This window comes from Podarcis melisellensis (assembly GCF_964234715.1).
Source record: "Podarcis melisellensis genome assembly, chromosome: 2".
Classification (NCBI taxonomy): domain Eukaryota; kingdom Metazoa; phylum Chordata; class Lepidosauria; order Squamata; family Lacertidae; genus Podarcis; species Podarcis melisellensis.
The window spans coordinates 122,494,152-122,509,225 of NC_138529.1; the positions used below are offsets into that span (position 1 = coordinate 122,494,152).

Genomic DNA, 15,074 nt, shown 5'->3' on the forward strand with positions numbered 1-15,074 from the left:
GATCCTGATCAATATATAAGCCTTGATAAAAATGCAGGCTATGATTAGATGCCTCACAAACACATGGCTGATGTCAGACAGAGAGTTGCATCTGCAATCCCTCACAAACATGTTTTTCTCCAGCTCTGTCGCTTCCCCTCAAACCACAGAACGGCTCCAGGATGTTGCAGAGAGGAGCTTTCCTCCTATTGTAATTACAGAAATCATGGTGATTTTCTATAGCTGAAGCCCAAGAGAGATTTCTAGATGTTGCCCAGGCTTCAGAATCAAGGCCAACATGAGGTTACTCATTGCATCATTCCTGGGGGAATAATATCTCTGTCGGAGACAGAGTGAGTCAAGATTTAGAGCAGGTGTAAGTGGGGGAGATGTGTGTGTGATCTTTAAAAACTCTGAAGTCATAAGTGACCACTAGCTCCATGGGTGATGACACTGCAGCTTTGGTCTTGCATGAGATTTCCCTTGCATAAGCTCACAGGAAGAAGAAGAAGAAGAGTTTGGATTTGATATCCCGCTTTATCACTACCCTAAGGAGTCTCAAAGCGGCTAACATTCTCCTTTCCCTTCCTTCCCCACAACAAACACTCTGTGAGGTGAGCGGGGCTGAGATACTTCAGAGAAGTGTGACTGGCCCAAGGTCACCCAGCGGCTGCATGTGGAGGAGTGGAGACGCGAACCCGGTTCACCAGATTACGAGACTGCCGCTCTTAACCACTACACCACACTGGCTCTCAGGAGAGGTGCAGGAGCTACAGCCAGAATGGTATCCCTGCTGTTGCTACTTCTGCTGCTGCTATTGATGCCTCACGGGGTTTTTGGAAACCCCAAGGCAAAATGCCCCCTGAATCTGATCAGGGAAGAAAAAGGAGCGCAGAATTTCTTCCGGCCTGGAGACTTCCTCGTTAGTGGGATCATCTCTCCAAAACAATTTTACGATCAATTTCCATATGTCTTTTCTCAGCCCCCATTAACTAGGTTTGATGAGTAAGTAACTGTATTCTGGTGTCTCTTATGCTTCTTTACACACACACACACACACACACACACACACACACACACACACACTCCATACTTGCTAGGGAAATTGCCCCTATTTCATGACTGGGACCATCATGATGTTGCTGGACTTCATCTCCCTGACTCCTGGTCACTGGCTATACTGCCGGGGGGGCTGATGGGAATTGGAGTCCTGCAACATATGGAGGGACACAGGTTTATCACACACCTGCCCTGTTTCCCTTTGTCATCCCTGCTGTGTTGCTTGCTCAAAGGAATCTGATCAGGGATGAAAAGGATGCATTGAGGTGAGGGAAGAGGATGCCAGGACTGGATATGGTGGTTGTGGTGGGGATAAACTTGTAGGCTGAGCTCTCCATTTCAGCAACTGGGCATCTATGCAAGACAACGATACCCCCAAAGCAACTGCAACCTTGGCAACAAGGCCCCTACATTTCACGAACCTTCAAAAAAGAATGTCTTCATTCAGTTTTGATTTTTGAAAGTTGTGGGTTTTTCTGCTGCTTCAATGAAGAGAGTACACCTCACCATTTTTATTCTGAAGTGGGGAATTGATTTTCAACTTGAAACAAGGATATGTCTCTTCTCACCCCTTACTACAAACATACAAGCTGATCTTTGGTGATCATATCATAGTTATTTTCATTAAATGGTGAAGAGCAGTTTCACATTGTTTTTATTAATCTGTTTATTGCAGTGTGTCAGATAGACGCTACTGGCACATCTTATCCTTCCTGTTCACCATCCAAGAGATCAACAGGGACCCCAGGATCTTACCCAACCTCACCCTGGGCTACAACCTCTATGAGAACTTTTTCGATGCAAGGATGACTTCCGATGTCATGCTAGACCTGCTTTCAGGTGGGGAAAGCAACATCCCAAACTATACCTGTGGAAAAGGGAATAATAACCTGCTGGGTGTTCTTGAAGGGGCCAATTCTGTAATCTCAAAACAGATTTCGACCATGTCAGGCATCTACAAAATCCCACAGGTATGAAGGAGGTCATAAAACCTCATTTTTCTTCAGAGGAGTCAAGATTTTTACCTTGAGACCAAAACAAATCACTAATCTCTCCCTTCCCTCACTAGATCAGTTATGGCTTTAATGCTCAGACTCTGGATGATAAATCCCAGTTCCCTTTTGTCTACCGGATGCTCCCCAAAGAAGATACTCAGTCCCAGGGGATTGTCCAGCTGCTCCTGCATTTTGGATGGACGTGGGTTGGCCTCTTTGCTCCAGAAAATGAGAATGGAGAAAGGTTTGTGGGTGCCTTGACATCTCAGATGATCCTCCATGGAATCTGTGTCGCCTTCACACATAGGCTATCAGAAAGCAATCCATATCGATCACTTGTGCCAAATGTGCCAGTTATGATATGGAGACAAGTCAATGTATTTCTTTACTATGAGAACACTTACACAGGATGGATACCAGTCATGGCCCTACAACAAAGATACCATAAAGAAGCTGAGGCAAGAGTTTGGATCACAACAGATTTTCATGACATCAACTATAATTTACTTTTGGGTCCAGAGTTTTTCCATCCCATCCATGGCTCCTTCTCCTTTGTAATGAAGAGCAAAAAAAGAACCACACATGACTACTATACACCATCTTCATATCTCCTTTATTGGTTTTGGAGAAAAGCATTTTATTGCTTATATGCGAAGCATACCTTGTCTGTGAAAGGTCGGACAAAATGCACCGAGAAGGAGAAGCTGGAGACTCTGCCCCAGGAGGAGCTGGAGAGATCCCTGTCCCAAGACAGCTACAGCACTTACTTCCATGTCCAGGCCGTGGCGCACGCTTTACATGCTGCATGTTCATCGAGATCAAAACGGATGCCGAGGATGAGTGGGACAGACAGTTTGGGGTGTCAAAATCTACAGCCATGGCAGGTATTTCCTCTCACCTTTTTTGAAAACTTCAATCCAACCTCCCAACTATGAAATATGATCTAGTAGCAGGACAAGAATTTGTCCTTTTTTGACGCAAATCCAATTGATGAGGTTCTGGTGCAGAGCAATATTTCTGCCCACCATGGGTATGTCAGAAGAAGACCCTCTCATTTTCCAGTGGTTACTCCTTAGCGCTCTGAGAGAGACCCACTTGGTCTGTCTGCATCTCCTCCTCTGTCTCTGCTGGTCTTCAGTGAGCAGCTGCAACACGGATGGAGCAGGAAACAAGCCTTCTGGTCACACAGGTCTTCCCCACGATGCTGAGATGTACACTCATTGAGCTTTTTCTAGTTTAATCTTTATATACTGTCCTTTATTTATGTGTGTGTGTGTGTGTGTGTGTGTGTGTGTGTGTGTATGTGTAAACACTGGTTGTTTTATAATATATCAACAGAACAGAATTATTAAAAATGCTGAAAGTTTCAAAACAACACCAACTGTGTGTTGGATAAAACAGAAGACAAAAAGAATAGCCATAGTAGGGACCTTTTCCAAGTGCTGGAAATGCTTATTGAAAGCAAAGATGTTTTAAAAAAATAAAAAAATAAAAATTGGAACTTTCTAACTTTGTGTCTATGTGCAGAAATTAGCACCAGGGGTGCAACAAAGCAGTGATTGTCACAATTGGCACTGTTTCTGTTCTTCTACAATGTTTCATTCCACTAAGATGAGAGCCAGTGTGGTGTAGTGGTTAAGAGAGGTAGACTCGTAATCTGGGGAACCGGGTTCGCATCTCCGCTCCTCCACATGCAGCTGCTGGGTGACCTTGGGCTACTCACACTTCTCTGAAGTCTCTCAGCCCCACTCACCTCACAGAGTGTTTGTTGTGGGGGAGGAAGGGAAAGGAGATTGTTGGCCGCTTTGAGACTCCCTAGGGCAGTGATAAAGCAGGATATCAAATCCTCCTCCTCCTCTTCTTCTTCTTCTTCGATGTACACTGGGATGGAATGACTGGTTCTCAAACTGATCTAGGTCAGTTGTTCCCACTGGGGGTCCATGTAACCCACCCAGGGGGTCTTTGACACTATTCACATTATAAAAACACTCTGCCTGCCTGTGACTCCCAGCAACTTTCATTCCAGCTTCATCCCTTCTTAAGAGCAACCCAGTTTTCTAATACCTCCATGGGTGGAATGCATTTGGATGAGAACGGGGAGCTCCCAGGCAACTATGACCTTGTGAACTGGGTGGTGTTTCCCAACGAGTCTCGTGCCAGAGTGAAAGTTGGGAGTATCGAGAGAGAGACAGCCATTGACACAAAGTTCTCTATCAACTCAGATGCTATTTTGTGGCCCCAGAGGTTTAACCAGGTGGGGGAAACTTTTTCTATATGGTATCTGTTGGTATGTATTAAGTTGTGGAATAATTCACACAGGACTTGGACTGCAGTCCTTTGCCCACTGCAGGGGTGGGAGCTGGCATACAAGGGTGTCCCCCTCATACCGTGAGCCCCATATCCATGAAATGGACATGGAATATCCACATTCCATTTTAAAATCTGGAAATTTGGGTTTGACAGTGACACCATATATAGGTATAGAAATGAGGAACAATGAATGTTGAAACAAGCAAGGAAACGTGCCAGAAGTCCTGGCAGGGCTAGTGGTCCATGAGATGCTGTTGCGCCCATTCCAGACTCTATCAACCAATTCCATAGAGAGAAATTGTCCTCTTGATGCACCTTCCTCTCTTTGTGCTTAGACTGTGCCTTGCTCCAGATGCACCGAAAGATGTCACCCTGGATATTTCAAGGTGATCCAAGAAGGGGAGCCAGTTTGCTGCTATGTTTGTTCTCTGTGTGCGGAAGGGACCATCTCCACTTGGAAAGGTGGGTGACTCCAAGGGAGAGGCCATTTCTTAGGGGAATAGAAAGAGGGCGAAGATTCACTCAGATACATTTTCTCTTGAGATCTGAGAGCAATTTCTTAACAAGGATCTAGGGCTGAATCTAGACATACAAAAAAAAGTTTCAAGAAAATGTGTTGTAAACATCATAATGGGAAATCACTCTACAGTGTCATCTGTGTCACAGTGTTATAACGCATTTTAAATGCTTTTTCAAAAAAACCCCACTGTAGCTGAGTCCCCTTCAGAGTTTGTAATCATCTCCCACAAAACATAACACCTTAACAGCCAAAGGTGAAGGTACAGAAATGTGTCTTCACCAGGCAAAGAGAGTGGGAGAATGAAGATAGCAGAGACACCTCTACAGAGAGGTCATTGCCTCTCAGCTTTACCTACATCCCAAGGGGATGAAAAGTGAGAAAAATCTTCTGTGTCAGCTCTATGTCCTTGGAGGAAAGGAGGGGTGCAACAGTGGAAACTAAATATACAGTGGTACCTCTAGTTGGCACTGGATCCGTTCCGGAGCTCCGGTTGGATCCCGAGGAATTTGCAGCTGGAGGTGCCTGTTCTGCGCATGCGCGCAGTGTGGTGAGCGCTTCTGCACATGCGTGTGCGGCGAAACCCAGAAAAATACTTCCTGGTTTACTGCGTGTGTAACTCGAAGGATACACAACCAGAGGAATGTGTATCCAGAGGTACCACTCCATACACAAATAAAACTAAATCTTTCACATCGTTATTTCCTAACCTCCAGAAGATCAGTACCTGCCCCCAAGAAGTATTAGAAGCTACGTGGTTATGGATGCAAGGAATACTAAAGCCACTCTTTTTCTCATTCTCAGATGCAACGCACTGCACCAAATGTTCAGAAGATCAGCATCCAAACAAGGACCAAGTTCAATGTATTCCCAAAATTATCAACTTCCTAGACTACAGAGAGTATTGGGGGATCCTCTTGGCTTGCCTTGCTCTCTTCTTATCCTTAACCACAGGCTTTGTGCTGGCAATTTTCATTAAATACAATGAAACTCCAATAGTCAAAGCCAACAACAGGGACCTCACCTACATCCTCCTCATCTCCCTCATTCTCTCATTTTTGTCCTCCTTCCTCTTCATTGGATGTCCAAGGAAAGTCAACTGTCTTCTCCGACAGACAACCTTCAGCCTCATCTTCTCAGTTGCTGTCTCTTCTGTCTTGGCAAAAACCATCACTGTAGTCCTGGCCTTCCTGGCCACCAAGCCAGGGAACAAGGTGAGGAGATGGCTGGGGAAGAGTTTGGCCCACTCCATTGTCATTTCCTGCTCCAGTGTCCAACTTGTCATCTGCACCATCTGGCTGGGGATCTCTCCTCCATTCCCAGAATTTGACATGAGCTCCCAGCTTGGAGAGATCATTGTCCAATGCAACGAAGGATCTGTGGTCATGTTCTATGGTGCCCTTGGCTACATGGGTCTCCTGTCTGCCATCTGCCTCACAGTGGCTTTTCTAGCCAGGAAGCTGCCTGGGGCCTTCAATGAAGCCAAGCTGATCACCTTCAGCATGCTGGTCTTCTGCAGTGTTTGGGTGTCCTTTGTGCCCACCTACCTGAGCGCCAAAGGGAAATACATGGTAGCCGTTCAGGTTTTCTCCATCTTGGCTTCCAGTGCTGGGCTTCTGGGCTGCATCTTCATGCCCAAGTGCTACATTATTTTACTGAGGCCTGATCTGAACACGAAGGAGCATCTGACGACAAAACACTAATAATAATAATAATAATAATAATAATAATAATAATAATAATAATAATAAAATAAATTTTATTTATATCCCGCCCTCCCCAGCCGAAGCCGGGCTCAGGGCGGCTAACAACAATAAAATAGTACAAAAGTACTAAAGACAACATTGGATCTGTAACATTGGATCTGTAAGTTTGTGGTGTTTATAAGTTAGATTATTCAGAGGAGCAAACCCTTCCCTGACAGAATTCCTGGTTTCAATATTTATTATAACTGTGTAATGCATTTTATTCTGTTTTCATTTTTTGTTTCTTGTAATGGCTTCAGCCACACAAATAAATAATATACATATTCATATTTGGATGGCATCCAAGGCTTGTGGCTTTCTGTTTCACTTTTTCCACAGCAACAATCATTACTTATTTCAGACTTCCATATGTCATACTATTCTGTTCTCTTTGGAGTTGTTCTTATTGGTTAATTATTGTAACAGTTTGTTGTTGTTGTTGTTTTAATTATATATTGTAATCCATTCTGGGGCTTTATGGCAGAGAGCAAGTGAAAAATCTTAAAGAAAGATATAGAGAGAGTGAAATTATTTGTCCTTCTTTTAGTTTGTATTCAAAGCATCGTCCATCATTTTCACCAGGTAGTGCTGAGTTCTAGTGTTTCTCCAAGGAGTTCAGAACTTGATTACATTCTAGCTTCTTCTCTACTGAAAACCCCAAAACGCACCAGTCTGTCCCCACATGCTCCAAGCTCTTTATTATTCCAGGAATCTTTTCCTGTGCCTCTCGCTTCCCTGAAATACTTTTTGAGAAGTCACTTGAATGGCAGACAGCATCCTCAATATCTTTGTAGCAAAGGTTTATACATTATTGGGCTGGTGGCTGTATTTCATAAGCTTATTGCCTTACTAAAGGACAATGATGATTTGCTACCATTTGTATTTTTTCCTCTGCGGCCAGCAGATGTTGCAGCATGGGCAGCAGGTAGGCCAAGTCTTCCATGGCAGCGGCAGCCAGGCTGGACAACATCAAGAGGACTCTGTCTTCCTCGAAGGCCTCATAGATTGTGCAGAGGCAGAAGGCCATGGCTGTGGCTGTGGCCATGGAGTGTAAAGAGGCAATGCTCAAGCCTAAAGTTTCAGCTCAGTATCTCAAAGTCTTATTCCTAGAGTCATAAGTCACCGAGGAAGAGGTGCAAAACATAATTTATTCATTGCAAAACAAAAACAACCTTTTTAAAACTTCCCACGCATAAAATATCAAGTTAATACAAAAATGATCTACAAATCTTTCCCCCCAAACCTCCTAGAGTTCAGAAGCTATAATTACACAAATGAACCTAAACTACCTGAATCATGTAGAGTGCTAGTTTTGGGAATCCCATGTAAGGAAAGGGCTGCTGCACTGACCCCTTCCTTGTGGACTTCCCTTTGGGGCAACTGGCTGTCCATTTTGAGAAGAGGATGCTGGACTTCATGGGCCCTTCGCCTGATCCAGCTTCAGGGCTCTTCTGATGTCAATCATGTTCAGCCAAACTCAACTTTCTCCCGATTTGTACCTTGTCAGTCTCTTGAGTCAACATGTTTTTCTCCTGCTCTGCGCCTGCTCCCAGAGGAGACCTTTCTTCCCCTTACTATTATCAGAACCACAGTGATCTTTTCTTATCCCCCATGAACACCCTTCGAATGCTGCCTTTGGGAACAATAACACAAACATCAAAATCAAGAGCAGCAGGAGGTTATTTACTCCACTGTGCCTGAAAAGTTTGATGTATAAAATGTATTGTGTGCCACAACAAGTCCTTGCAGTCAATATAGAGTTCAGGTGAAAGGGTGTAGGGGATAAGTCCTTGTGAAACTTAATCGGAGCATAGGAAGCCGCCTTCTAGCTTAGTACTATCTACTGACTGGTGGCAGCTCTCCAAGTAGAGGACATCTTCAGCCCTACCTGGAACAGTTAGGAGAGGTTGAACCTGGCACTTTTGGGTGCAAGCCAAAGATCTACCACAGAGCTGTATCCTTTCCTCTTTGTCTCTGTAGCCAGAGCTGGACATGTCTTTGCAAGAGTTTAGGCTTCTTCTGATTAGCTGGTTATGAAATTGAGAGAAACAGTCAGAAGGGAAGTGTAGCAGGTGGATTCAGAATGATAACACTGCTCTTGTTGCTCCCTCTTTTAATCTGCGGGATGCAGCAGAAGGCAAAATGCTCACTGAATCTGGTCAGGGATTTCAATTATGCTGTGAATTTTTACAGACCAGGAAACCATCTCATTAGTGGAATCGTATCTTCAAAATTCATTGGAGATCGTTTGCCCTTCACCTTCTCCAGAACCCCCTTGAACTGGGTTGATGCGTGAGTAGTGCATTGATGTGTTTCTGCTACACTCCCGTTGTCTTGATGCACCTGGGTCAGCCCCTCTGAGATGAAAGTGACTGAAGCAAGGGTGGGTCTCTACTGGATGTCTATGGGGTCCTGGAGGTCTATGAAGGTCTATGGGGTAATACTATTGCAGGTTTTCTGTAGTTAGCCAAAGGAAATTCATTCTCTCATTGTGTCTCATGGAGCGTTTCTTGGCATGAAAACTGTCACTCAGAAAAGTTGCAAGGCAGGCTTTTTCTTTATAGCTGGGTGCAATGATAGATGGGGAGCACAATTTTTAATGCACAATTATTTTCCCCAGGCACAAAGCAATCTATGCAACTGAAAACTGTAACTGTCTACTAGGCTTAGGCAGGTGCTCTTCTCATGCTTTGATTCCAAACATGCCAACCCTTTTATGGGAAGCAATGATTGTGACATATATAATGCCTGGAGAAGATCTAAGATACAGTGGCAGCTACTGACCGCTGGACAAAGCGAAGCCCGGCTTCCCCAATCTTCCCTTCCTGTAACGGGGTGGAGGATTCCATGCTGTGGAAGGATGTTGGGTGTGAGAGATTCTATTAAAAAATATTAGAAGCATTTCATTAATAAATAAATAAAAGTATAAAGTAGGATTTCCCCACAGAATGAATCCTAATACTGTCCACCTAACCAAAGGCTTTACTGTATGTATGTATGTATGTATGTATGTATGTATGTATGTATTCCCTAAAGTTGCCCAACTCTTGAGATTAAGACCACCAGCAGGTCTCCAGTGTCTGATACTTAACAATAAATAAGCATGATGGTATAATTCCAGATTTGCAAGTCCAAAGCCACCTTCCTTAATTTGTAATGGCACTTTCTGCAATGATATTCTCAGTACATTTGACCTCCAAAGACATTTCCTAAACAGGAAGTTTTTCTTTTGGAAATATGATTGGGATATAAAAACTGGAAGTCCTCTCAGAATATAAATGAATCTGGGGATAATGTTCATTTTTAGAGCATTCACCATTTCCCCAAAGGATAAGGTTTAATGACACCCATCTATCAATATCTTGGGAGGCCTCTGATTATTTTGGTTGTATTAACTGTAACTAACTCGCATGCTCTGGTCCATGGGGTCACGAAGAGTAGGACACGACTAAACAACAACGACTGAGTTACCGACTCTTGGTATTAACGTAATTAAATATGTGATAGTTTCGGTACAAATTCAAAATTGATATTGAATGGATAATTAATTTTTCACCTACTGGCATCAGTTCTAATTTGGACCAATTGATAGAGTATCCTGACATTTTACCCAAAGCATCAGTTGTTTGCAACAGATTGGGGATACACAATGGAGGCTTTGAAATAAACAGAAGACTATCATCTGCAAAGAACACCGATTTGTATTCAACAGAATTGTGAAGTGCTCCATGAATCTTACAATGTTGTCTAATGGTGCAAGCCAGGGGTTCTTAACATGCTTGTCTAGTTCCTCGGACCAGTGGAAAAAGAGCAGGCACAAGACTGTTCACTTTAGCTGTAGCTGAAACATAGGTAAAGGTAAAGGTACCCCTGCCCGTACGGGCCAGTCTTGACAGACTCTGGGGTTGTGCGCCCATCTCACTTAAGAGGCCAGGGGCCAGCGCTGTCCGGAGACACTTCCGGGTCACGTGGCCAGCGTGACATCGCTGCTCTGGCGAGCCAGAGCCGCACACGGAAACGCCGTTTACCTTCCCGCTGGTAAGTGGTCCCTATTTATCTACTTGCACCCGGAGGTGCTTTCGAACTGCTAGGTTGGCAGGCGCTGGGACCGAGCAGCGGGAGCGCACCCCGCCGCAGGGATTCGAACCGCCGACCTTTCAATCGGCAAGTCCTAGGCGCTGAGGCTTTAACCCACAGCGCCACCTGCGTCCCATGTAGCTGAAACATACTGTACTTTAATCCATTTTATAAAAACCAGTGGAAATCCAAATTTAGTTAAATCTACTTCTATGTAGTCTTTATAATTTTTGTTAAAAATCTTCTCAGTGTCTAATGATATTATAAAAATTTGATTCTTATTTCTATTTAAATCTATCAAGTTCACCACTAGTCTATTATTATCTGCAGCTTGTCTTGTTGGTATAAAATCAGTCTGGTCATTCTTAAAAACTATCATTATTACCTAATGCATTTGCTTAAATCACTGTTAAAATCTTCGTAACAACATTAATCAATGATGTGGGTCAACAGTTCCCACAGTTGGTATGATCTTTACCTGGGTAGAACTGTAATATAAGCCTGATGAAATACAGTAGATGGGGTACCCTTATCAAATATCTCTCCATACAATCAATGAAGTTTTGCTACTAGTAAATCTATATGTCTACATGTTTAGACTCACTTTTGTAATTGTTTCATGTGTTCAAAGTGTTCACCATTCAAAGCGTTCCATTTTCTGTGCATCTGAGAATGTTCCTCCATAGCTTGAGCAGTATAGTGTATTATAACAGCCAAATCTTGCTGCATCAGTTTATAAAATCTCCATAAGCTATTTTAGGGCAGTGGGATTCAAATAGGTTCTAGCCCCCCCCTTTTTGGATCGGCTATTGCATGCACAGTTGAAGGGGCTCCATCTTCCGCAATAGTTCTGGTATTTATGTTGGTCTTAATTAAGCCTCTTCAAGATTAGGAGTAAAATAAGGTAGCAGATACAATATTACCCAATTAGCCATGATTTTTGTTTGCACAGCTTAGTATTATAGAAGTATTATAGAAGTCCGGAAGATATTTAGCAGAGAAAGGAGAAGGAAGTATCTGCTCATGGGGCCATCTCGGACCGGAATGTTGAGCGGGAGAAATGAGGAGCCGTCGGCAACTGTGTTTGGCTCCATTCCCTGGCTCCTTCCGAAACGTCATGTGATATCATGCGTCGTGTGTGATGTCATATGTGCAACCGTTCTCCTCAATCTTAGGTGCAGTTTTTATTTTTATTTTTTTATTTGATTTATATACTGCCATTGATCCTAAGATATCCGGGAAGTTCACAGAATAAAATATTGTTGGCACCTTTGCCGTTGGAGCTGGTGGTGGGTTCAGGAGGCTGATTTGTTTCCTAGTTTTTTCTCCGTTCTCCTCTCCTGCAAAAAATACCATGCACATTGCCCTAGTTACTGTGCTCCTTTCTCATTTGGTTTGATTTATACAAAAAAGAACGTGACTTGCAATTTCATGGAATCAAATACGACTATGTGGCACAATTATTTTTGCAGTTATTTAAATAAGAGGGGATGGCAAATCCTTAGCTTCTTGCTGGCCGTTCAGGATGTCAATCATAACTCCAGGCTCCTACCCAACATCACCCTGGGCTACAGCATCTATGAGACCCTTTTTGATGGCAGAACGACTTCGGATGCTCTGACAGATCTGCTTGCTGGCGGGAAAATCAATATTCCAAACTACACCTGTGGAAGGCAGAAAAGGTTACTGGCTGTTCTTGAACGGGGTGAATCCAACATCTCCATGCACATTGCAGGCATGTTGGGCATCTACAAAATCCCACAAGTAAGAATGGGCTTCAAGTCAGGCACACCTGACATTTGCCATCTCATGAAACAACAAGCTATGCTGAGGATAATAGAACTATATTAATAAATAAATTGAGCAAAATGATACTAAGAAAGGAACCCTTCTGACCTAGGAATGGCCATCCGTCAAATGAATCTCAGCTGCAAATTCAAAAAACGGATTGACCTTTAATACAAAAGTTCTGGATGGGGTTGGACTCCATACAAAATAACAGGTTGGGTCTTTGGGATAGTTTGGACATGTTGTTGTTGTTTAGTCGTTTAGTTGTGTCCGCCTCTTCGTGACCCCCTGGACCAGAGCACGCCAGGCACTCATGTCTTCCACTGCCTCCCGCAGTTTGGTCAGACTCATGCTGGTAGCTTCGAGAACACTGTCCAGCCATTTCATCCTCTGTTGTCCCCTTCTCTTTGTGCCCTCCATCTTTGCCAACATCAGGGGCTTTTCCAGGGAGTCTTCTCTTCTCATGAGGTGGCCAAAGTATTAGAGCCTCAGCTTCAGGATCTGTCCTTCCAGTGAGCACTCAGGGCTGATTTCCTTAAGAATGGAGAGGTTTGATCATCTTGCAGTCCATGGGACTCTCAAGAGTCTCCACCAACATCATAATTCAAAAGCATCCATTCTTTGGTGATCAGCCTTCTTTATGGTCCAGCTCTCACTTCCATACATCACTACTGGGAAAACCATGGCTTTAACTATATGGACCTTTGTTGGCAAGGTGATGTCTCTGCTTTTTAAGATGCTATCTAGGTTTGTCATTGCTTTCCTCCCAAGAAGCAGGCGTCTTTTAATTTCGTGACTGCAGTCACTATCTGCAGTGATCATGGAGCCCAAGAAAGTAAAATCTCTCACTGCCTCCATTTCGTCCCCTTCTATTTGCTGGAAGGTGATGGGCCCAGTGGCCATGATATTCATTTTTTTTTTTTTATGTTGAGCTTCAGACCATATTTTGTGCTCTCCTCTTTCACCCTCATTAAAAGTTTATTTAATTCCTCCTCACTTTCTGCCATCAGGGTTGTGTCATCTGCATACCTGAGGTTGTTGATATTTCTTCCGGCAATCTTAATTCCGGTTTGGGATTCGTCCAGCCCAGCCTTTCGCATGATGAATCCTGCATATAAATTAAATAAGCAGGGAGACAATATACAGCCTTGTCGTACGCCTTTCCCAATTTTGAACCAATCAGTTGTTCCATATCCAGTTCTAACTGTAGCTTCTTGTCCCACACAGAGATTTCTCAGGAAACAGCTGAGGTGATCAGGCACTCCCATTTCTTGAATAACTTGCCATAGTTTGCTGCGGTCAACACAGTCAGAGGCTTTTTCATAGTCAATGAAGCAGAAGTACCGTAGATGTCTTTCTGGAACTCTCTAGCTTTCTCCATAATCCAGCGCATGTTTGCAATTTGGTCTCTGGTTCCTCTGCCCCTTTGAAATCCAGCTTGCACTTCTGGGAGTTTTCAGTCCACATACTGCTTAAGCCTGCCTTGTAGAATTTTAAGCATAACCTTGCTAGCGTGTGAAGTGAGTGCAATTGTGCGGTACTGTAGTTGGAGCATTCTTTGACACTGCTCTTCTTTGGGATTGGGATGTAGACTGATCTTCTCCAGCTAGACCACTGACAAGAACTGGCTATTGCTAGCATGTAACACCAGGGCTAGGTTCAATTTTCTTGTATTTGTTTAAAAGATGCTTAACTATTTGCGTCCAGGATACCTCTAGAACCACCTGATCCATTATGACTCTGCTCAATCACTAAGCTTTAAGGGTAAGTCATGGTTTGTGGTCCCCAGTGGCTCAGATGCACAGCTTGTTTCCACCCTGAGCTGTGTGCATATTATTGTGGGACCAATTTTCTATAACCTCCTTCCACTTTAGGTAAAACAAGGCCCTTCTCTATTGACCTTATGTGTCCTGCTGAAGATTTATTATTATTATTGCTACAGGCATTTTAATTGAAGTTTGGTTTAATAGATGTACCTTCTTGGTTCTTTTCTTATTGACTCTTTCTTAACTGCTTAGTGACTGCTGCAGTTAAGTGGTATATATATTCCTAAAATAAAATTAAAATACTTTTTTTTCCAAATAAGGTTAAGGTTGATAATTAAATTTGTCCTGAAAAGCAAAGCACCAGTCTCTTTCCCTTCTCTCACCAGCTCAGTTCTGGCTTCGTTCTTCATGATGAAAAACAGGCCCCTTTTGTCAACTCAATGGCCCCAAATGAAGATGCTCAGTACCAGGGGGTGGTCCAACTCCTCCTGCACTTCAGATGGACATGGGTCGGCCTCTTTGCTTCAGACAATGACAATGGCGAAAAGTTCTTGAGCACCTTGACACCTCTGATGAGCAAAAGGGAAATTTGTGCTGCCTTCACTGAAAGAGTACAACGGAAAACTTCCTTGTGGTTCTCTCATGAGCCATCTGCCATGTGGACACAAGTCAATGTATTTGTTTATTATGCAGACTCTCAGTATGGATTTTTTGTCATCATAGAGGTACAATCTTTCTTTGAAAGGACACAAACCGGGGGGAAAGTCTGGATCACCACCGGTCTTCAGGATAACATCTTGTTTTATGAGACAGAGGCCTTCCGATATGCCCATGGTTC

At 43.4% G+C, this 15,074-nt stretch overlaps 1 protein-coding gene across 1 annotated transcript; it reads left to right on the forward strand.

Annotated features, from left to right (window-relative positions):
- Nucleotides 1-1,703: 1,703 nt before the first annotated feature.
- On the forward strand, nucleotides 1,704-6,563 carry LOC309363272 (vomeronasal type-2 receptor 26-like; the record flags this gene model as incomplete). The annotated part of the gene is made up of 4 exons (XM_081899377.1): nucleotides 1,704-2,009; nucleotides 2,108-2,917; nucleotides 4,679-4,805; nucleotides 5,665-6,563. Coding segments are annotated over 4 exons (2,142 nt in total), but the record flags the coding sequence as incomplete, so codon positions are not given.
- Between the last annotated feature and the right edge of the window lie 8,511 nt (nucleotides 6,564-15,074).